The sequence below is a fragment of the Chinchilla lanigera genome, unplaced genomic scaffold (genome assembly GCF_000276665.1).
Source record: "Chinchilla lanigera isolate Chin_1 unplaced genomic scaffold, ChiLan1.0 scaffold00091, whole genome shotgun sequence".
Lineage (NCBI taxonomy): Eukaryota > Metazoa > Chordata > Mammalia > Rodentia > Chinchillidae > Chinchilla > Chinchilla lanigera.
The window spans coordinates 7196664-7219712 of record NW_004955492.1 but is presented as its reverse complement, the minus strand read 5'-3'; the positions used below and the strand labels follow the sequence as shown (position 1 = coordinate 7219712).

The following is a 23049-nucleotide window of genomic DNA, read 5'->3' as shown; positions in this document are numbered from 1 at the left end:
ATCACAGTGTATTTGGTCATGGCATCCTTTGGGTGTTGTTAAAACACAGAGGTAGAATTCTTTGACATCCTGGTAGATTTGTCCCAGTTTTGGATAATCAATGAGCTTGACCTTTGCTCCTTTTAGTCTTTCTTTAATGCAGGCCTGTTGTCTCTCCGGGCAGAGTCCCACAGTTCCACTGCAGCTTATTTATAGGGGCCACACTGGCTCCAGTAGGGCATGAGCCCTTGCTTCTCCCTCTCTTCTTTGAGCTCCCTGGTGTGCCTCATAGTAAGCATTTCTAGCTCAGATGGCTAAGCCTCAAGCTCTGTCCCTTTCTCCATGACTGAACGTCTTACTGAGAAGAAAGGTCACATCTTCCCAGGTCAGTCTAACCAGGGAAGTTACACTTTCAAAAGCTGTAATGTAGCCATCAGGATCATCTGTGAAACTTCCCAGGTCTCACTTAATTTCCCCCAACTCTGAATAAGTAGAAGGGACTGATTTGGGCTCGCCCCTCAGGTTGGAGCAGAGAGGCGGTATCCTCTTAGGTGGGGCCACCAGTACTGGTGGCCTGACTTCTGCTTATGGCGGCAGGGGGTCTTGATCCTTCTCCTCGTGAGGTGTGAACTTTCCCAAGAAGGAAGAGAGAACCAGGGCTGCCAAGAGTGCGTGGTCTAAAGCATACTCGGAAGCCCAATTGGGATGATTCTGGAGAATAAAGAGCTACATGTAGGGCACTTCACTCCTTTTTCCCTCTCTCTTGCAAAATAAATCTAACTGGAGGAGGATAATAGTAAAATTAAGAGAGGCCATGGGTGGCCATTTTTTGTGATCTCTCAGTGGGTACTGTGGCAGAGAATTCTATCACTGAACCACACGTGCCAGCGGGTATTGTGTCCCAGCATCAGTACAAAAAAAAAAAAAAAAAAAAAAAAAAAAAAAAAAAAAAATCAAGGCTTTTTCCCTTAAGGGTTGAGGGTCTAAATCTTTCCAGTGTTTGAGCAAACACTCCAGGGGGAAATGTAGTGGGACAGAGGGAGATCTGGGTCCCAGTAGTGGGGAATAAGGAAAAGGACACAATGAGAAACCTCTCCCCATTGGGCATCCCCGTATGGGCTACTTCTCCTTTACGGCCAGGGCGTCCCCTATCATGCCAGGGGTCTATTGCAGCGTAGGGTCCCTCTATGCTGGGCTCATCCCACCACTTTTGGGATTTATGTGCACCTTACACACTGTTGGATGGGAGCCACAGCACATCCTGGCCAAACTGCCTGGCCTGGGCCCTGGACCTTTGTATCCCCTTTGGTAGCTCTTGTGACATTGCTTACAGCCCTCCTCAAACACATAGAATTTCTAAAAGGCCCTCTCTCTTGCCAAGGCTAAAATGGGAGTTAAGCCAGATCCCCTCATGACCTGAGGGTCTTGTGGGCTTGGTATGGGAAACAAGGGGCAAGAACCTCTTGCAAGCCTGGTTGGGGCTGATCAGTCCTCCTTTGGTACTCAGACAAGGGACACTTGTTTAGAACTTGTAGTACATGGGAAACTTGTTTAGAACTTGTAATAAATGGGAAACTTTTTTAGAACTTGTAATACATGGGAAGGAGAAGGGAACCCTCCTCTTGAGGTCCCTTACAAAACTGATGTCCCCACATAAGTCATCAGGCAGAGCAGGGCAATGACAGAAGAGATGGAGAGGGGAAGGAGGTGGTTGGGGCTCAGCCACTGTCAGGAGAAGGTGGCGAATGCCCAGTTTTCCTTTTTAATGGCATTACAGAAGGAACAGGTCTGTGGGAAAGCCCAGCTTCAGGAGAAGACATTTGTCATCCTGAGAATTATAACTCAGGCATGGCCTGAAAGAAATGCCACTCGAATGTGTATGGGCAGAGTGGCCGCTGGGACATTATGAGAGTCCTTTTTCCCCCTCCTTTCTCATGTGTGGGATCCTGCACTCTAACAGAACCGAGGAGAGTACCCTCCTGGCAATAGTCAGGTCAATTTGAGTCCTTGATGAGACGCAGACCAGGATCTTGGTCTCTTAGCAATAGGTCTGTACAAACCCCAGACCAGGTGCAGACCAGAAGGTGGAAGACAGGATCAGCTCTCTTGGCATGAGGTGGGCCAGCATATACCCCCAACAAGGGGCAGACCAGAAGACTGAAAGTAGTCTAGCCAGTAGCTTGCTCTGGAGCACCTTAGAAGATGCATGAGGTTCTGATTCCTGCCAGCTTTTTCTGGCCTTCTTGAGTCCCTGTGCACTGCTGTTTAGCCATATGAGGATGGACTTTGCCTGGAACAGGGTCCCCTATCACCCAAAGAGGCCCAGCCAAGAGATTTCCACTATGCTAGACAGTGGTCAGGGGGTCTCTGGAAAGTGAGCCAAGAAGAGGCTGCAGCACCCTTCTGCATTCACTCTGCTTAGGCAGGTTATACTGATCATGTCCAGTGGTCTTTGTGGGCCTCTTTTAATCCAAGACAAACTCCCAAAATATGCCTTGTCCCTGGGTAGGTCTGGGGTCACCAGCCTACTGTGGAAGTTTCCTATGCTTGTCTTTCCCTCCTACAGGGACAGAGGAAGAAGAGTCAGAAGACAGTGCAAAGCAAGAGCAAAATATATATATATATTTTTTGGTTTTTCTCCGGTACCGGGAACCGAACTCATGACCTTGCACTTGCCAGGCAAGCGCTTTGCCGCTGAGCTAAATCCCCAGCCCCAAGAGCAAAATATTTTGACAGAAGAGATACAAAGCTACTGGAAGAGTAGGAGCAAAACCATTGAGCATGGCCAGTGGTCCAGTTGAGGTGGTGGAACCTCCCTCTAGCCGCAGCCAAACCCAATTGGCTTGTTTGTTTCAATGCTAGAGGTTTGGGTCTTGTGGGCTGAAAGAGGAACTTGAGTACACATTGCAACAATTAATGTAAACAGTGTTACAAAAGCAGACTGCCTATTATTCACATTCTTCTAAGGCTGCTGAGGTGGTTTTTCTCCTGTTTTAAAAGGCCTGCATGGGTTTTCTCACTCTACCTATCAGGACCCTCTGCCCCTGCACAGGTGTGGGGTGGGCTAGGCATGGCTTGACTTTATGAAGAAGCCAGACAGGACATCCAGACTGTGGTGTGACTGGCCTGCCTAGCCCAGCAGCCTCTGTCCAGCTCAGAAAGATGTGTGCAAAATGCTTGTCTTGGTTACTTTTCTTGTTGCTGAGACAAAATCCCCAACATCCAAAGTGAAAAGAGGAAAGGTTTATTTGCTCACAGTTTCTAGAGGTTTCAGTCCATAATAGGGTGGCTCCAGGGTAGGGTGGCTCCAAGGTAGGGTGGCATGGCAGAGGGGCATCTGAGAAAATACAGTCCATGGCAAAGCAGACGGAAGGCAGCAAGTGTGAAGCAATATTATCCCTCTTTCTGTCCTTATATTTTATCCAGGCTAAAATCCAGGGTGGGGCACCCTTAATCCTACCCAGAACGATGCCAAGCCAATCAGTGGACTAATTTAGTAATCACATACCCTTGATCCCAGCACCATGAACTTAATCCCAGCATCACACACTCTAGATCCAGCTCTAGATCCTCTGAAAAGCTCCAGCTATGACCACATGAGGCATTGGGGGGACATCTAGACACAAGCTGTAACAGTGCTTCAGGCTTTTCTGCATGAGATTCCAGTCAAGAGGGTGTCTGTAGGTATCTGGACTCCAGAAGGGCCTGGGCCACTTCCCTTTGCCCCAGAGGAGGAAGCCACAGTGAGTCACCTTGCAGCCTGTTGTGTAGCAGAGCTGGAGGGAAAGGAGAGGGGAGGGTTGCCTCTGCATCCTGAGGGGGGAGAGGCGAGTGTGCAGCTCTCAGAAGGCTGATGGGCATCTCTGTGATTTTGAATGTGTGGTTTTCTTCCAGGATCTATAATTTTGGGGCAGTGTCCAAGTCAAGATGTGTCCTAGTTCACACTGGTAGATAGAGCAGGCACTAAGACCCCAGATCTGTGCTGGATGCCAGCAGCAACAGACAATAGGATTAGGCCAAGGGTGCCAATGCCACAACTTTCAGATCCAGAGCAAGGCAGGCTGAGCCTGGCTTCTGGCAATGGCCTATGCCCTTTGGCTCGAACCCCTCAGAGATCTCTTTCCTGCCCTCTCTCTGACCAAAGCTGTCTCTCGTGGCTGTCTCTCACCCAGTGGGAACATCACACTGTGAGCCTGAGGTAAAGCTGACCCATGGGTGCTCAGAGTCCTGGGTTCAAACAGTCAACTCTTCACTGGAATCGCACCTGACCAAGAACTCTCTCCAGGGACATGGCCAGTGTGCTTGGGCTGGAGTCATCACCAGCCGTTGCTTGTGGAAGGACTCATTTGGGAGCAGGGTCCTGCACTACCCTTGTATGCAACTTTTTTTTCTTTTTGGTACCAGGAATTGAGCTCAGGACCTTGTGCATGCCAGGCAGGTGCTTGTGCTGCTGAGCTATATCCCTGGCCTACCCTTGTAGGTCACAGCACCTGCTGATCTATTCTTCTGCTACATTTTTTCCCTGAAGCCCTTGGGGTCCCTTGGTCTCTGTAGATTTGGTTTCCCTTTCCCATGAGCCGTGAGCTGGGAGCTGGGGAAGAAGTGTAGACTGTCTCTTTTCTTCTCCACGTTATGTTCTGTCTCTTCCATTTCTCTGGGTGTTTTAATTTCCTGTTAGATCCTTCATAGTTTCTCATGATCTGCTTCTCTTTTTCTTCCCCATGTTGTTATTTTCTAGTATCTGGATTCTGAATCTCAGAGAGACAGAGTGGTTGCTTACCACTCTGCCATTTTCCTGGAAGTCTGTACATAGTTTTTACATGTGCTCTGGAGAAGAATACCATCAGACCTGCATAACCACCCCTGGGCTTGGGAAATGGGACATTACCCTTGAATTTCCACATAGTTATGGGCATCATTCTCGTACTGTTGGAGAATAACATGACCAGCCGTTGTGTGGACATCAGCAACTTACACATGGAACATCACTCTTCCATTCCCTTGAGCATCATGCCTACTCTGTTCATCTGTTAAAAAGCTATTTTGCTCTGTTTCCCATTTTGTTGCTTTTCTTTATACTGTCAGCACCTGTCTCCTGGGTTCCAAGTAGAACTATACCCAGTTTCACTAACCCGGGGCGACCTGGTGGCTGTTGAAATCACAGCTCAGTGTGCTTCATCCCTTCTGACTGTGATTCCACAATAAGGAAGCTACGTTCACAGCCTGGGAGTCACAGTTCTGGGACTTGGGTGACCAGGCGGCTGATGGGAACCAGAGAGTGGGCTTTGTTCCTCGTGGGACTCCTGGAGTGTGCAGACCATCCGCAGCCATGCTGGCTGTCCAAGCAGCTTTCAGGGCTCCTGAAGCACTCTAGCAGGGTGAAGTGGGTCCACTCACTGGGAGCAGCAGTGATCACTGTGTCTAGGAAGAAAGTCTGCAGTGGTGACCACCACTCCTAGGAAACAGTCCACCTTTCACAGGACTGGATGGTGTCCAATTGTGAACAGGAGCTGTCAGTTCAAGATTCTGTGGAGTGTGCTTTACTGAGCTGCATGAAGTGCAGGTTTGAAAGGGGTAGGAAGGATGGCTTTTCTGGTATGGAATTCTCTCCTTCCATCTATCCATCTGTATCTGTCTTTCTAGCTGTACCTGTATCTATATTTCACATATGTGTGTGTACATATACACCAACATTAGTGTTTTTATGGTACGCATGTGTGCACACACGATATTCCTTCATATGCATAGCTAGCACTGTTGAAACATTTAGGACAGACTAAAGTTTAAGTTGCTGAATTACTTAATATAGCCATAGAGACAAAAACTAGACTGGTAATTATCAGAGGCTTGGGGAGGAGGGAGGTAAGGAACTGGTGTTTAATGGGTACACCATCCTTCAGTTTGGAAGGGTGAAACGTTCCCATTTTTTTCAAACAAAAATGTTTATGAAAGAACAGACAGTACAAACAAACACAAGTATACAATCCCTCCTCTTTACACTAGGTGGGATTAATCAGGACTTATAAGTGAAAAAATTCTGCTTACTTAGCATCATAAAACTTACTGCTTAGACCTTACCAAAAAATTTCCCCTTCTCATAATTCCCCTATTATGTAAAGTTATATCTATTTCTAGATCCTGAATTTTCTGCATTTACTTATTTATTTATTCTTTCATTCACTGGTTGTTTTGAGACAGGGTCTTGCTATGCAGTTCAGGCTGGCCTTGTACTCACTATGTAGCTAGCTCCGGTTGGTCTAGAACTCGCAACGATCCTCCTGCTTCAGGCTCCTGTGTTCTGGGATTACAGGAAACCACACCCGGCTAGTTTCCGTATTTTAATGCTTGTACAACCCATTTAAAATTATGATTATTGCCTCTACTTCATGTTCTGATTAAAAACTCACAAGCAAAACACAAAAGCCACACGAAACCACACATCATATGCATGATCCGAATGGAAAGGTTAATGTGCTGAAATAATATTTGTTTTGCAACATCAAAAGCAGCAGAGATCTTGAATATAATTCATAAGTATAAATCATAAATACTGAGATTGAAATATGCATGTATAAATCACATTTGGGCTCCATGAGCTGAAAGCTCCTATAAATTCTTAGAAGTATACACAGTGTGAAACACAAGCAAGATCAACCTGGGAGCTCTGGAATTTTAGTACTCCCACTCATTGGATTTCAGGTTGAGAGAGCTGAGGATGTTCTGGGTGAGCATCGTAGCCTGTTTCCTGGCAGCCTTACATGTCTCTTCTCCCTGTTTCCATGGATTCCAAGACCAGCAGCTGCTTGGTCAGCAGCTCCTCCAGCCGGATGTAGTTCTTATCTGTTCAATTTCCACCAAATGAGAGGATTTCTCCCTGGATCTCTGACAGTGACTTATGTGACAGGTGCTCTTCACAAGTAAACTGCTTCCTTTTCTCCAGGGCTTTCTTCAGGCCGATGTAAGTGACCAGGGTTTGCACTTCAGTACAGCCCTTGTGCTGGTTTCTGGGATACAGGGATTCCTCTCAAGACTTGCCTCATCCAGCTGTCCAGTGAAACCCTGCAGTTCTGTCTTGGCATGACACAGGAGGGTTTTGAGCTTGAAGAAATTCATTTTTTATTTCTCTCCTCTTGAGGACCTTTTCTATTTTCAAAATGGGATGATTTTCAAAGTGGAATGGTTCTGTCTCAGGTCAAAAGTGTGCGTAGTATCATCTTCCTCTTCTAAATCCAAATACTTTAGTAATTTGTTGGTGGCTTTGACTACCTCCCTCCGATAGTTTCTGATTTCTGTGTGCTTGCACACATGTGGGGCATTCAGATCTGCGATCAGCCTGACAGCACACAGGATGGGCGCCTGTGGGTCTCATTACTATCCACTCCCATCGGAAGTGCTAGGACACCTCTGGTCTTGTTCACCTCACACATCACAGAGTGGATTTTGGCGATGGAAAGATTTCCATCCTTGGAAAGTTGCAGGGAAGGCTGTTTTGCCACAAAGTCTTTGATAATCTCTCCCATGGCACAGATTTTGGTGAGGGTGTGATACCTTGCTTTCAGAAAGGAAATCTTTCCTCTAGTTTTAACATGTGCCAGCCTCATAATGACATCCTGGATGCCTCCCACAATTTCATCAGTCATGCAGCTGCCTCTGCTGTAAAAAGGCATGGTCTTCTTTTTCATGAGGGCCTGGGCTTCCTTGAAGATGTTCTGTATTTTGCTTTGGTGTGCATGTTTTGCACCCTGCTCCAACCCTTTGCGAAGGCATTCTGTCTGCTGTGGCACCCTCTCCCTAGCTTGCTGAGTGACTCCTTTTCCTTCTGCATTCAGAGACTATTTGCCTTGTTAGAATCCTCTCCAGTTTCTTGTAGTTCTCGTCCCTTAACAGACCACTGATTACTTTTTACTCCCTTTTGGATTTCCTGAAGCCTAGTGATGGAGGGATGTTGGCTTTCCTTGCCCATACTTTTGCTGTGTTCCGTTTCACAAGCACTCCCATGAAGAGTCCGGAATGGCTGGCTTAGCACCTGTTCCACGCTCTGAGTTTCTATCCAACTGCTCCCTGCAGGAGGACAGTCTGCTGAGCCAGCCCCCTGGGTGTGCGAGGCACAAGCAGCGCCGGCGCCTGAGTGCCTGTTCCCTGGCACCCTGTCCTCCTGAGCTCCTGCGCGGGGACCTCCTGCGCCCCATCCTCCGCCCCTCCGGCTAGAGCTGACCCCGCCCTGCCCGCTGCTGCAGCTGCGGCTACTGGCGGCGGTGGCCCCTCTCTCCTTGTCTCCCTACCCGCCGCTTGATTTTACAATGGGCCGGGGCCAGGGTGCGGCCGCGGAGGGGTGGAAGGGAGGAGCCAGGAAGGAAGATACACCCTTCCAAGTCATGCTCCCAGAGACCAGACTCTACCAGCTCCAACCTAAGAGTACGTTTAGCTACGGAAATCATCAGTGGATAAATCCACTGACGAGCGTAGTGCCCCATGATCCAGTCCATCAAACACACGCAGTTTTGGCAGACCTCTAGATACCTATAAATATACGGTGTACATAGACGTGCACGCCATTTCTAAGTCGACAGTTCGGTGACATTTACTGCATTCACACTGCCGTACAAGCATCATCGCCATCCAGCTTCAGAACTTTTTTGCCAGGAGACGGGCAGCATGGCTGTCTTTTTTTTTTTTTTTTAACTTTATTTTGTAGTAGCACATATTTGTTATACATATCCATCACATTCATCATAGGGAACTTCTACCTGCACATAATATTCTCCTCATTCTCCTCATTCTCTCCTCTCCTCATTCTCCTCCCTTGCCTTCAACCCTTCTTCCCCTCCTGTCTTATTAGTAGGAGGGCTGTGGGCGCATGCATATGGCTGTGGCTTTCTTCATTGTTTCCGGGCTCTACCTGGGTCACTTGCAGAGCAGCTCTGTGTTGGGAGCACTGCAGAGTCACTTTCTCAGAAGACAAGATGAGTCTTTCTTGGATAAACATCAAGGATGTCTTTGTAGTTGCACTCACTTATTTCTCACCAAGCGCAGCACCATCCCTACCGCCTATCCCGCCAGGTGGCTTTGGGGGCCCTCTGCTGGGGTATCCTCAGGAGCACAGTCTCCTGCCTTGCTGAGGGTGAGAACTGTCAGATCCACCACCCAGTTCCTCGGGTCACTCTACTAGTTAACTTCAGATCGAGTTCTCCTTCCAGCATGATGGTAGTAGGCTTTCCCTTCCTGGAACCATGTCTGCTTCCATGACCAACATCCCCTGCTTGAGCACAAATGGTCTGACAGCAGGGGTGGTGTCCTATTCTCATCTGCACCCTGTACAACATCTGTGTCCAGTGAGGAATTGTTTCCTGAAGCAGACCCACCATCTTCCGGAATGGAAGCACCCTGCTCAACAGACACACAGTACAGAGTCCCAAGAGTGCTTCAGAGTTCTCAAGTGCTCTGGGGTGTGTGGAAGGAAAATGAACTTAAGCTCAGCAGTGGTGTGTGCCTAGTGGGTTACTGGATTCTGGTCACTGGAAGCAAGTGAATCCCCAGGGATGTGGGGTTTCTTTCTAGCTCTGAATCTTCGGCTGATCTGGATGTCTTAAGATGTTGTGCCCCCAACTATGACAGATAGGATTAACATTCCTTCTGTGAAAGGAGGGTATGGTATTCATTTATGCTTTGCTATGCTTCTATATCTGAGTCATGTCCTGTATCGTTGGACATGAAAGTCTGTATCCTTTCCCTGCCTTCTCTGTAGCTGCTCCAAGTCCCAGCATTTCCCCTCAGGAGGCCAATGTTCCTTCCCTGTAGGGCCTTAGGATCACTGAGGGCCGAGCAGACAGTGCTGTGCCCAAACCCACACACGCATTGTGTGGCATGTGAGTCTTGGTTTTAAGACCTTCATGTAAATTCATGAGCATCATATTTTCTTAAATTACATGTTTCAGATTTCGTATTTAAAAATGAGTGTTGTCTGGCCAATGTGTACTTTAAATTCTTCTCTGTATACTGTATGCTAGGATTATTTTTAAATTATAAGGACCTCAAGAAGCTGATATAGAGCATGAATTGTGAACAATTCATATACATCAAAGAAAATAACTCATGGTGTTAACAATAGTTTGGAGGTGGTTGTGGTACGAACTGTTACTGAAGCCCTGTTTCAGATACTTTGCTTTTGTTGCTGAAACAAAATACCCAGTGCCCAAAATTAAGGAAGGAAAAGTTTATTTAGCTCACAGTCTGTGGAGGTTTCAGTCCAAAATGAGCTGACTCCAAGGCAGGATGGCATGGTGAGGGGCAACAGTTCAAGGCAGGAGAAGACAGCAAAACAACAGGAGCAAAAGGGGAGAAGCAAGCCTCCTTTTCTCTCTTATATTGTGACACCCCCTCCCCCCAGCAGGTGTAGCACTCGCACCATTTCCCTGCCCTCCTCTTCCACATGGATGAGGACGTTTACAAAGTAAGGACCCTGGCTTCCTCCTGAGTCCCTTCGTTAAACTTCTAAACTTCTCAAGTTGACACAATTTACCAACCAGTGCAAGCCCCATGAACTGGGTGTTTCGGAATGGTTGCTGATGGGGAAGGGATTGGGAATTGAAGGATGGAAGGATTGCAGTGCTATGGGAGCAGAGCAGGAGGAGCAAGCACACAGGATTCCTGCCCATTGGGTTTGCTGATGGTCACTGCTTCCCCCAGTCACCCAAGCGGATTGTCCAGGCACCCAGCTGAGCTGCAGATACAGGCCCTTGGACATCTGTCCTACGCTCCTGTCTATCACCTCCCACCCATGGAAGAGATGGGTGGGATAGGGTGAAGAGGGAACCTGCATAACCAGGCCCAGCAGGTCTGTGCTGAGGGACTCTGCGGCCTTCCACCTCGAATCTTTCCCCTTCTGAGCAGGAGGCTGCACAAGAGGCCAGGGGTGCACTAGGCTCCCTCTTCCAGAGAGACCAGCTGTTCATGGGCCAGGTGAGTAGCACAGGCCACCTTGGGGTTTCACAGAGTGGGGTGGCACAGCTGCCTCCCAGCCACCCTCAGAGCCCACCTGCATTCTGGCCTCACCCTCCTTCCTGCTTGCTTGGCCTCTTACCTGACTGCACTCAGGCCAGAGAGGAAGCATTGCCTTCTTGGACACAGAGCATCACAAACCTGCTCTAGCTGTGGCTGATGGCTGGACCTGGGTATTGAGCTAACCCAAGGGTGAGATTTCAGGCAGGACAGTACAAATGTGGGTGGATTTCTGGTCACAGGGATGTCAAAATCTTTGTCTAAAAATAAAAGGGAAAAGAGGTGTAAAAAGGAGACCTGTGGTTATGGGAAACGGGATCTTTCTAGTGATCCTGAATCTCCCTGTGTAGGTTTCCTCTGCTCCTCCCAGCTCATTTTAGAAGTGCTCTCCATAAGCAGCTATGAGTGTCCCCGCCCCACCTCTGCCCTCTTCTGACCTCATGAGGGTCAATATTGCTGCTGTGCAGCAGCTCTGCTTCTTGGCCACCTCTGAAAGGCCACTGGAGCGGGGGGACTCGTGAGCCTGCAGGCAGGTATAGAAGTGGGACATCACATGTTTCTACCACCACATCTCTCACAGGTGGTCTCAGCACCTTGGCAGGCAGCCTGTGGCTGCTCCCCACTTCCTGGAGCCCTGGCAGGAGCTGTGGTTCTCATCAGGGCATCTGTGGTGCACTCTTGGTGAGTGGTTTCCAAAAAAGAGCAAGTATTATTTGAAAAGAAATGAACTTCAAGCAAATTATTTCCCACCTAGCATTGTTCTAACATGACTGGTTCGTGGATTTAAAAAAAAATGGTTGAAAGTCTTTTTTTTTTTGTTTTGTAAGCCAAAAGACAATATAGATTTCATCATACTCACTTTTTAAGATGTGAAATTGTGAGGTTGTTTTCCTTTGGCCACTGAAGCCAGAATTCACTGCTGTCTGTAACTTCATTTTGGACTTCTTGTTCTTTAGAGAACATTTTGCTGGTTTTCCTAGAGACAGAGAGTCTGTCTCTGTGTCTTGCTCTGCTCCCTCCTGGCCTCCCACAGCCCTGGCCCGATGCTCCCTGGCTAGTCCAGTTCTGATGCTGTAAAGAGTGTTACATCCTTGGAGGATGAAACACCAGAGAGAAAGGTGGGGTCCCCATCTGACTGGAACAAGGGTGACCCGCTGTGCCTTCTTTATGATTCTTTCTGTATATTTTCTTTTTTTTGGTACCAGGAATCGAACTCAGGACCTTTTGCTTGCCAGGCAGGCGCTTGTGTCACTGAGCTATATCCCCAGCCCTCTTTCTGTATATTTTCCTCAGGTCTGCTGGTTTCAATTTTCATGGCCTCTGTTGCAAAGAAAGCAGAAACAGTCTCTTCTGTCTTCCTGTCATTTAAGCTATTACCCTGCTTGGTGTTTTTGGAGGCAAAGGGAAGAGAAATGGGGGTTTAGGGACCCAACAAGCCTCAGGGCTGCCCCAGGCTTTGATAGATTGGATCTGGGTTTTTTTTGCTGGGCAAAGCAGAGTTTTCTGGGCTTTGAATAATTATCACTACATGGGAGGAGTACAGACCTCCATGTGCTGAGGGCTAAATTCTCCCTCCCTCTGTTACCCTGGCTTGCTCTGCTCCCACTCTAGTCTTTGCTTCCATCTTGGCTGTACTATAAGATTCCAAAATCGTGTGTGTGCTGGGGGCATCAGCTTTCCAAGATCTTGGAGCTGGCAGGAGTGTGTCTTGGCTGTGTTGTCCTTAGATACTCAGTCAGAAGTCAGGCAGCTCATCTCTCCAAAATTATCACTGTCTCACACCAGAGACCACAGTGTGGCTCAGTGGGATCCTCAGTGTCCAGTGTCATCTGCTCAGCATGACAGAGATGCTGGGATCATGTGTGCTCTGGGATTGTGTATATTCTGGGGCCACATGTACTCTGGGATGAGGCAGGATATTAGGGTGTGGCCAGCTGGCTGGGCAAATGGGCATCACCTGTCAGTCACAGAGATCCGGGACACATGTGTCCGAGCCCTGCACCTGGGACCAATCAGAAAGTGCTGTTTTTACTTCTTTTGGTGTAAAATCAAGCAGGTTTTTGATCGGATGATCTAGATCTGACATCAGCCTGAGGTGGGGGTATACAAAACAGGACAGCCATCAATCTTGTGGCCATGGCGAGCTCTTTCAGTGCCCCACTTTCACCCTGCATATTGTACTTCTTTTCTTACTTTAATTGGCCCACACTCACTCTGCAGAACATACTTCTTTTCCTACCTTTAATAGATGTCAAATCTTGCTACCTTTTGTGCTTGCTTTGTCCAATTCTTTGCTCTGGGAATCTCCAGAGGACCCTATGGCACACCCAAACCCTGGTAATAAGATCATGTGTGTTCTGGGACCATGTGTGATCTGGGATGAGGCAGAACAACCAGGCCTGGAGTGAAGGTTTGTCCCACCTTACACCATGGGCCCCAATGTGACTATAGTTGTGTCCATTGCTGCCTGAGGCATATTTGTATCTCTGTGTTGCCTAATGTGTAACATGGTAGGGCCCTGAGGCCATAGCACTTATAGGCTAATAGAGGCAGAAGACTGTGGCTTGGTGATTTGGCCACTTGCAGGGCTTCTCAGAAGTGATCTTCTCTGAATCCCAGGGGCCTTGCTATAAAGGGGACAAGGTAATTCCTACCTAGTTTGTTTACATGGTCTTGGTAGGGAACAAATGGGATGAATGTGGATGAAAACACATTATGAGTAGCAGTGGAATATAAAAAAACCTGGTATTTTTTACTAACACACTTAGGGATGCCAGGTGCGGGTGTCTACATTTAGTAATTCAGTTTAGCACAACAACCCTACTGTTAGGGATTTTTATGTCCTTTCCATTTTACTGATAAGGAAACTGAGGCACAGGGAGGTTGAATAACTCATGGAAAGTCACACAGCCAGCAAGTGGTACCATCAGTTTTTTTTTTTTTTTTTTTGGTTTTTTCTCCGGTACTGGGAACCGAACTCACGACCTTGCGCTTCCCAGGCAGGCGCTTTTGCCGCTGAGCTAAATCCCCAGCCCCTATACCATCAGTTTTTGAACCAGGCTATGAGGTGTTTGTCATTGCCCATTCCTGTGGCATATATTGGCGGGGAACTCAAGGTTCTGAACCCACATGCAGACCTTCCGCTGTCCCCTGTGGGAGATGAAATGGTGGGTTGCAGGTGCCCTCGTCAGCCACCCGTGGGCAGTGGCAGCAGGTCAGGTATGTGGGTCTGTGGAGAGCTCAGATCCTAACAGTTCGTGCATTGTTCAGTGAGCAGCTGGAGCACACGCCTGGATCTTGATCTGCACTGCACCCTGACATTCTGACTTCAGGTCATTGTGTACCAGGCCTCTCTAGGTCAGAAAAGCAGGTCTGAAGGAGTCTTGGCAGGATGCTGGAGGCCCAGGAGACACCACAGCTACAACCCCTGGGTTTGTGCGGGCGTGTTACATGGTTTATGGCAGTGTAGCTGCTCTGCTTGCAAAAGGGTCGTTCTGCCGACATTTGCGTGTTTGAGACCAGCACTTCCTGAGGGTCGTCAGCATTTGCACGTAGCTTTGGCTCTGGGCCCTTAAGATAGCCTGTGTCATGACAGATGGATCCAGAGTTGACCCCTGAACTCAGTGGGTTCTCTGAAGGCCATTCTGGCTGAGCCAGTGAGACACTGTGTTTTCTCTTCTCTTTCAGGTGCCTGGGAGTGCTCAGCGCCTGCGGCGTGCCCTCGGAGGCGGCGGTTGGCACGGAGGCCGGGCTACATGAGAAACACACCTGGGCCTGGGATCGGGTTCCTCCCTGCAGTGGCCAACACACCATTCTGTGTCCCGGGAGGGGTGAGTGGTGAGGCGTTCCATCACTCTGCATCCGGGGCTGGGCACAGTGCCCGTGACCTGAGTGGCCAATGTCGAGGCCCCTCTTTGGGGAGTCCCGTTTCCAAGAGCTCACCAGCCGCTGCTGTGGTCTCTGTGGGCCACCTAAGTCAAGTGAGCAGAGCAGCTGAGATCCCAGTGCACCTTGGGGTTCAGCTCAAAGCAGGCACCAGGCTTACGGACAGGCTGTACAGCTCTGGGGACACTGGGCTTCCACGAGAGTGTCTGTCTATGGACAGTGGCGAGGCCCCAGTCCCTAGCCAGGATGCAGCTTGCAATGAAGGAGCAAGAGGCGCCCAGGCCACAAACTCTCCGGCACCAGCAGAAGCGAGTGGCAGTAGCTGCAGGCTCCAGAGCAGCCCCTTCACACCGCCAGCCTCTTCCGGTCTCCATGAAGCCTTTGCCTCCAGCTTCAGCTTCATTCAGCTCTCTCTCAGCTCTGTGGGGGAACGTGGAGAGGCGGAAGGCTGCCCGCCATCCAGAGAGGATGAGTCCTCTCATCGAAGCTGTCCAGACATGGGAGCTGTGGCTGCCAGCTCAGACAGGCCCCGGGAAGACCCTGGATGTCTCTCAGGGTCCTTCAGTCGCACAGCTACCCAGGGCTCTGCAGACTTGGCCCAGGAGACAAGGAGCAGCTTCTGGCCAGAGTGGGACCTGCTTTCTTCCCTGGACCTTGACATTGGCTCTTCCCAGGGGCCCGTGCTGCCTGGCCGTTGTGGTGACAAGGGCCGTGGCTCAGCATATGCTCATGGTTGGGATGCCCTGCTCAGGAGATGGGAACCTGTGTTGCATGACTGTCTGCAGAGCAGCTTGAGGCAGCTAGAGGTCAGTGTCTCCACCATGCTGGTCATGGCTGAAAGCTCAGGATGGCACTGGGCTTAGGGTGGGGAGGGAGCGTGGTGGCTGGCTGATGTCCCTTGGAGTCTGCAGTAGCTCCTGTGCTGGTGATGGGCTGCAGAGGTGTCTGCACTGTCTCTTTTCCCAGCCTGTATGCAGAAGCTCTCCTTTCCATCTTTGTGGCTAGGTACAGAGATTTGTTCTCCACTGAGGTGCTGGCTTCTCTGTAGTTCCTGGGCCAAGTGAGATGTGGTTTGCTCAGCTTAGCTTGACTTTGAAACAGGAAAGTGAGGGAGAGGAGACAGCTGGTCAAAGTTTAGAAAGGTGCAGGGTATAGAATCAGGGACTTCCTTCATTGGGACCCTGATTTTTACCTGCCCCTGCTTCCCTTACCCTACTCTGCCCCATGCGGAGAGAGTCGCCCTCCACAGAGCCGGGAGACTTGGTTTCTGGCCATTAAACACCTCTGGCTTTCAGTTTCCTGACTGAGAGGCAGAACCACCTCACAGGACTGCTCAGAGGCTTGAAGGAGAAAGTAGGTGCTTTGGAGTTGGAAAGGTACATGCCTGGCCTCATGTTGCTGCTGGCCTCTGAGAGGTGGCTATAGCCAGAAGGGGCAGAGCTGTTCCACTCTAAGCAGCTTCCAGAGAAACCATGTAAGGACGTCTGAGACTGACCCTAGTGGGTCAGTGAGTCTTAAATGGTGTGTCTAAATGTGCTTGCACATATACACAGGAGCAGGAGGTAGAATATCTACTCATGTAGCATTTGGAAGGAGAATCTAGCAGTTTTAAAGTCCAAGTTGTTCTTTGCAGATACATCTCATCTGCTTCCTGTTCTGTTCCTATAGCGTGGTGTCCCCTTTCACATCCCTGTTTGTCCTGTTTGGCCCCCATGGATCTTAGCTGCCCACTGATTTGTGACTCAGGGAGAGCATACAATCAGGCAGAGATGTGACCTACCCTCTGGGAGGTGCTTGGAGTCCTCCCACCACACCTGTTCTGAGGGCATCACCTGTGAAGATTTGAATGGACCAAATCCATTCAGCTCCTTGGCCAGAGCCACAGCGTCTTCCACATCCTCACCCCCACCCCACCAATCTCCGAGCCCCCTCTATCCAGTGCCACTGACCTGCAACCCTTGGCCACGGCCACTTCCCTGGCTCAGACCTTCCGTAGCTTTTGTGGAGGTTTTGCAAGGAATTCTTGATCCAGTCTATTTTCTCCATGTCTCCTCCCCACTTACTTCACCTTCAGTGGGGCCCGTAGGGTTGGCTTCTGCAGTGCTGGTGGGTGTGCTATCCTGTGCTTGCAGTCTTTGTTGGTTCTGTTCTGCTCTAGGGCAGTATTTGGCTCCTTATCCTAACAATTGAGACCTTCCTTGCTTGGGTCCTAGGGCCTCAACCCCTCCTTAACTGATGGCAGGGAAAGCTGTGCCTCCTGCCTTTGCTCTCCACTTCCCTCTGCTTACAGTGACGCCCCCCCCCACCTTGTTCCTTGTTTAGTGCAGATCCTCAACCACTTTCTTGGGAGAACTTTCCTGCCTTCTAGACCAAATGAACCCCTCCTTTCACTCCATTTCCGTAGCCCCAAGGCCTACCCACTACAGCACTAGCCACTGTCACTCATGGTTTGTCTGTGGTCCATGCCCCTATATAGTTGTGAGCTCTACAGCCACAAACGCTTCTCCTAGACAGTGCAGATGCCCAATGCCTAGTGTTTCCTGGCCCTCAGCAGGGGCTCAAATAATGTTTTTCAGCGAAGTAATTAATCTCATGAAGATAGGCCACAGATACCTGACGGTTTCCTTAATTGAGTATCCTGGGTGGGAGAAGGAATCTGAGAGACAGGAACTTAAAGGACCAGGGTGTGGGTGGAGGCTGTCACTGGGATACTCTCCCTGTTCTAAGAGGCAGTTTTCCAGTATTTCAGAGATACTGAAACAAATCCCAGCAACATATCTGCATTTCTCTACCTGGCAGATCCAAGTTTTGACTCAGGTGAGGCAATAGTTAGAACATGAGTGTAAAGGCCAGCTTTGTTCCCTGCAAATATTCACACAGAGGCTTGCCTTGGTAAGGTGTATTGGTAAGGGCTCTCTGGAGGAACAGAATTAATAGAAAATGTATGTATAATTATGCAAGAGGATTTATTGGTAGGACTATAAGATCAGAGGTAGGGGAGTCCACAGTGATTGTGCACAGAAGAGCTGGAGGAGCCAGTAGCTGCTCAGCCCAAGAAAGAAGCCACAGAACAAGAGGGATCAAGGCTGCAATGCCAGTCCTTGGTTGAAGGCCTGGAAGCTCCCTGGACAGTCACTAATGTGTTGGAAGAGAGTCTGTATTGGAAGGCTGAAGAAACTGGGGATAGATGTCCAAAGGCAATGACAGCAAGGGGCCAACCTGCTCAGGAAGACAGGAGCTCTTAAAAATGGGCACACTTCCTTTCCCTTTTTATTTCCTCCAGGCTAAAAACCTATTGGTTGATGCCACTCAAAACTGGCAGGGGGGTGTCTTCCCCCTCCACTTGCTGGTCTACATGTCAGTCATCCACAGACACACCAGGAACTGTGCTTTACTAATCTGCCAGGTGTTTCTTAACCCATTTAAGTTGACATATCATGAGCAACAGTCCCACAAGAAGTGGGAGGCAGTCCATCAGAGCTGGCCCTCTTGGTTCCGGTGGTACTGGTGGTTCTCCTCCCTTTTAACACTCCTTTACCCAGACATAGATCATGTCTTCCTGAGGATCTGGAGCTCTGAATACACCAGGATCTCTGAGGCCCCAAGCAGATGTGGCTGTCTGGGTCCTGTTCTTTCTAGGCTTCTCAAGTCAGCTCTGTGAGCCACTGGGTCTGTAGAGGGCCTGTGAGCTGAAATTCCAGGGGTTGTGGCTTTGTTTTTTTTTTTTTCAGGGATTGTGGCTTGATTTGTCTTTTGAGTTGATGAGTTTTATTTATTTATTTATTTATTTATTTTTGAGACAGGGTCTCATTATATAGTTCAGGCTGGCCTTGAACTCACAGTACTCCTCCTGCCTCAGCCTCCCAAGTGCTGGGATTATAGGTGTGCACCACCATGCCCAGCTGAGTTCATGAGTTTTAGTTTTAGAAAGAAACAGTACCAACCCTAAATACCCATCTCCTTTTCCCTTTATTGTCTGCACTCAGTTTAGAAGTAATTAACCTGTCATAACCTTCCAGAAGGCTTTTCCTGGGAGATCAGGTATGGCTGCTGCTGCTGGTTTGTGTGCTATCTGCAAGGCTGGAATTCTTGGGGGAACCTAGTCCTGGCTCCCAGGTATGTGAATGTTTATAAACTGTCTCCCAGAACTCTGCAGCTCAGTGGGTTAGTGATACTACCTGTCTGTGTAGCCTGGTGCTTTCCTTTCCCAGCTGTGTGACCCACGCAATTAATTGCCCTGTGCCTTGGGAGGCTCTTTGTAAAGTGGAGACCATAGCTGCACTTTCCTCCTTAGGATCAGGGTTAAATGTGCTAAGACCTACAAATGTTTCAGATGGGCTGGCGCCGAGCATGGTTCCTTGACATTGCCATCATCACTAGAAATAGCTCTCATGGAAAGTGTTTGAGTCAAAGGAAAACCAAGTCTCCCTTCTTCCCATGTCGTATTAAACTCATATCCTGTCTCAGATGCTAGCGTCTGGACATAGCTGATCTGTAGTTGTGGTCTGCGGCTGTGTAATGCAGGGCTGGGAAATCACAACCAGTGTTAGCGCTGTATTCCGGCATGTGAATATCAGTGGTGTGGAGGAGGAATTCACTTTATTCAGAGTAGGGTGGAGTGGCAGAAAGCACTCTGTCAGAGTGGGACTCACAGACTTCTTCCAAGGAGCAGGAAACTCCCGACAGTGGGCGCTGCAGGTGAAGAAGGAGGCAGTTAGAGATGCCTGCTTTTATTGTCCTGTTTATGCCAAGGCCAAGGGCGCTCATCTGGGCTTTTGGTCAGCCTGAGTGCTGGTGTTATGTTTAGAGGTAAAATGTCCCCTAAGGTCTCATGTGTTCAGAGGTGGGGCTTTTGGAGGTGAAGGGGCCATGGGGGTGCTATACTCATCAGTGGACGCATCTATCAATGAGCCCCTAGCTGAATGTGCTACTAGGAGGTGTGTGTAGGGCACTGATTGGAGGCGGGTCCCCGGGGGATGATCTGGAAGGGTGTCCCCAGATCCGCTCTTCTGCTCTGCTCTCACTCTGCTCCCTGGCAACCTTTTGCCATGCCCTTCCTGTGCCTCAGGAGGCTCCTGTGTAAAATGGAGCTGTTTTTGCTTTGGAGCCAGCTGACCATGGACTGCCCTCTCCTCTTTTAAGCTGCAGGTGACGGGTATTTTTTCCAAGCCAAGGAAAGCTGGCTCCTCTGTGTTTGTCTCCATGTTTTTCCTGTGATGTCTCGACAGGGCCCATTTGACAGCCAAATCTGTCTTCCTTCCTACCGTGCATCTCTGCATGCAGATCAGGGCACAGTGTGTTTTTGTTTAAAATAGTATTTTAATTCTTTTTGGGGGATTTTACATTCAAATTACACTTTCCCTTGATATAACTTTTTCTTTTTTGAGAAACAAATGCATCTGGCATTGGAAAAAGGTACATTTGGGTGTGTGTTTTTAAAAAGAGAATGAAGAAGTTCACTTTTGAAAGTTTCTAGGTGTTCTTAGCTGTGAAAAAATGAGCTTGTTTGAATGGTATTGTAATTTAGTATTTGTTTTTCCCTCCCTTAAAATCAATACAGGCAACATCCTTAAAATTAAAGCTTCAGAAACTTCAGGAGAAAGCAATTGAAGATGATGATTATGATAAAGGTGAGTTTTAATTTGTTTGTTGATTATTTCCTCTTTGCCCTTTTCCTTCCCCTCCTTCCTCACCTCTGCCTCCTGTACTCCTGGTGAACTGTACAGTCGGCTTCTTTGATGTCCCTATTCAGGAACAGCTGACCTCTTCACCTTACCATGTTGTTATTTGCAGATTTCAAAGCACTTTATGAGCATTCGTGAGCCTTTGGAACATAGTTATGTCCAGAAATAGACAGAGTACTTACATAATAAATTGTCAGCTTGTCATTTGCTGATGTATAGCATATTTGTAATTCATTCGGTCATCAGAAATAGTTGTTTAACACCTGTGATGGGCCAGGCAGTGAGGTCAGCAATAGAACAGAAAGGTGGACACACTCTCTGGTCTTGCAGTGCCAGCATTAGAAACTTTAAGGAAGTTTTTTGACTTCAGACCCTCCAGGACCAGAAGTAGAATTGGGATGAATTCAAGAGATGACAGCCTGTGCCAAGGGGGTCAACTGCCTTACATGTCTGTGTGCACAGCTAGACATACACAAGATAGAAAGGAAATATTACAACCTGAGGCCAGAAGATAGGGGAACTGATCAGAAAAACAAACAGAAACACAGATGGGAAAACAGAAAAAACAATGAAAATGAGGCAGCAAAATAGGAGTTATGCCAGGCACACACAGATGGGGCTGAGTGGACAAAGGTAGATGGAGCTGGAGGAAGCTTCAGGGGAGGTGGGCCTGGGCAGAGTCTTAAGGACCACAGAGGCTGACTGCAAGATCTCACCCCATCTCTCCCGGGTGTGGGGAGAGAGAGGCCTTAGAATGACTCCTAGGCACCCCAGACACCTGTTGGTTGACAGATGCTCCTGGCGATGCTTTGGTTTGGGAACCCAGAACTGGCCTGGAAATAGACTATAGATTCAGGGGTTCTTCTGGAAGCTGGGTTGGGCTTAAGTCTCAGAGATTTAACCTTCTTGGCCTGTATTCTGGTATTTCCCACTGACGGCATCATGGACTGTTGGCCTTGGGGCTCTATAGGGTGAAGTGATTTCCATGGAAAATTGAACATCCTACTCAAAGAAATGCACAGAGCCAAAGCTGCCCAGTCTTCTCACTGTGTGTACCACTGCAGTTGGGTTCGGAGGGGGTGGGATGGAGAAGGAGAGGGGGTTAGTGGTTCTTACATTCTCCTGCCCCTCTTTCTATAGGTCAATAGATTGTATGATGGTGCTGGGTGGAGGGTGTGTAGGGGTAGCAAAGGTCCCCAGTGTTGGCCGTGTGGCCCTGGGCTTGTAGATGACACACACAGGCCATGTCTGGAGCATGTTGCTTTGTGCCTGGATGAGACAACTGAGCCTAGTCCTGAGCTACCCACTCATGCTTGAGTTTGGTTTTGTTGCTCATGCCAGCTCCTGCTCATCTGCTGTGCCCAGGACTGGGCGAGGGGCAGACTTGTATAGACTTTGGCTTATGTGAAAAATATCTGTTGACAACTTCCTAGCTCTAACAGTCCTTCTCAGACTTCATGTATATATGGATGGCTTGTACAGGTAGCTTATTAAAAAGCAGGTCTTGATTAAGTAAGTTTGAGGTGGGGCTGGAGACCTTCCATTTATTCTTTCTCTCCCCATCCCCCTGTTCTCTCTGAGTGCTATGGATTGAATACAGAGCCTTTATATTGAGCTACTTCCTCAGCCCTTTTTGTTTTGAGACAGGGTTTTGGTAAATTGCCCAGGCTGGGCTCAAACTTGTGATTCTCCTGCCTCAGCCTCACAAAGTATTGGGATTACAGGCATGTGCCTCTATGCCTGGCTGACCTTTCATTTCTAATAAGCTCCCAAGTGATACTTGTGTTTCTGTCCTGTGAGCCATATTGTGGGTAACCACGGCACCTAAGGCAGTGAACGATACCTCATTACTCTTGTCTCCAGGAGGAGACAGTCCTGAAGGGGTGCAGCATGTATACAATAGTGATAAAACTATGAACAATGTGTCCCTTCCAATAAGAGAAGCAAAGAGGGTCCCTAGAGGGGATCTTTTTCCTGTTGGAGGCTGGGCCAGGTGAGCAAGAGCGCTGAGGACGAGGGGAGGTCACAAGGACCTGGGGGTGGTGCGGGGGAGGGTGTCCGGGAGGCCAGTGGCTAGATGCTGGCCACTGTCGGGGGGTCTGAAATGAGCTCACGTTGTCTGAGATGGGGCTCAGCAGAGTCTGCTACCCGGCCTGCTACCCTCTTAATCTCAAGAGACCCATCAGAGCTCGTTAGGAATGGTTGCATGATGTTGAGAAGTGTTTCTTTCATGATATTGCTGAAATGTAATTTGCATATGACTTACTTTCCCACCTAGTTTCTCCAGGGCCTCTAAAACTGTTGTAAGTGTTGTGGAGATCCGCTCCTCACATCCTGTGGGAACGGGCTTCATTGTCATGGCCAGGCACACAGCTCAGCTGTGCTCTGTGTCAGGAAGGGTCCGCGGGACATGCAAGGTTTACTGTGAGTCACTCAAGGGAACTTATGTCTCTTGGTTCTGTGGTCATTTTCCCTTCCTTCTTTTCCTTCCTTCCTTCCTTCC

At 48.8% G+C, this 23049-nt stretch overlaps 1 protein-coding gene and 1 pseudogene across 1 annotated transcript in view; one reads left to right on the top strand and one right to left on the bottom strand.

Annotated features, from left to right (window-relative positions):
- Positions 1-23049, top strand: part of Disc1 (disrupted in schizophrenia 1) — a 292801-nt gene that overhangs the window by 19616 nt on the left and 250136 nt on the right. Inside the window, exons 2-3 of the mRNA XM_013504736.1 lie at positions 14665-15668; positions 20423-20492. Of these exons, the coding sequence (XP_013360190.1) occupies positions 14733-15668; positions 20423-20492 (1006 nt within the window). The 5' untranslated portion in view covers positions 14665-14732. The remainder of the gene's footprint in view (positions 1-14664; positions 15669-20422; positions 20493-23049) is intronic.
- LOC102006141 lies at positions 6652-7969 on the bottom strand (annotated as a pseudogene).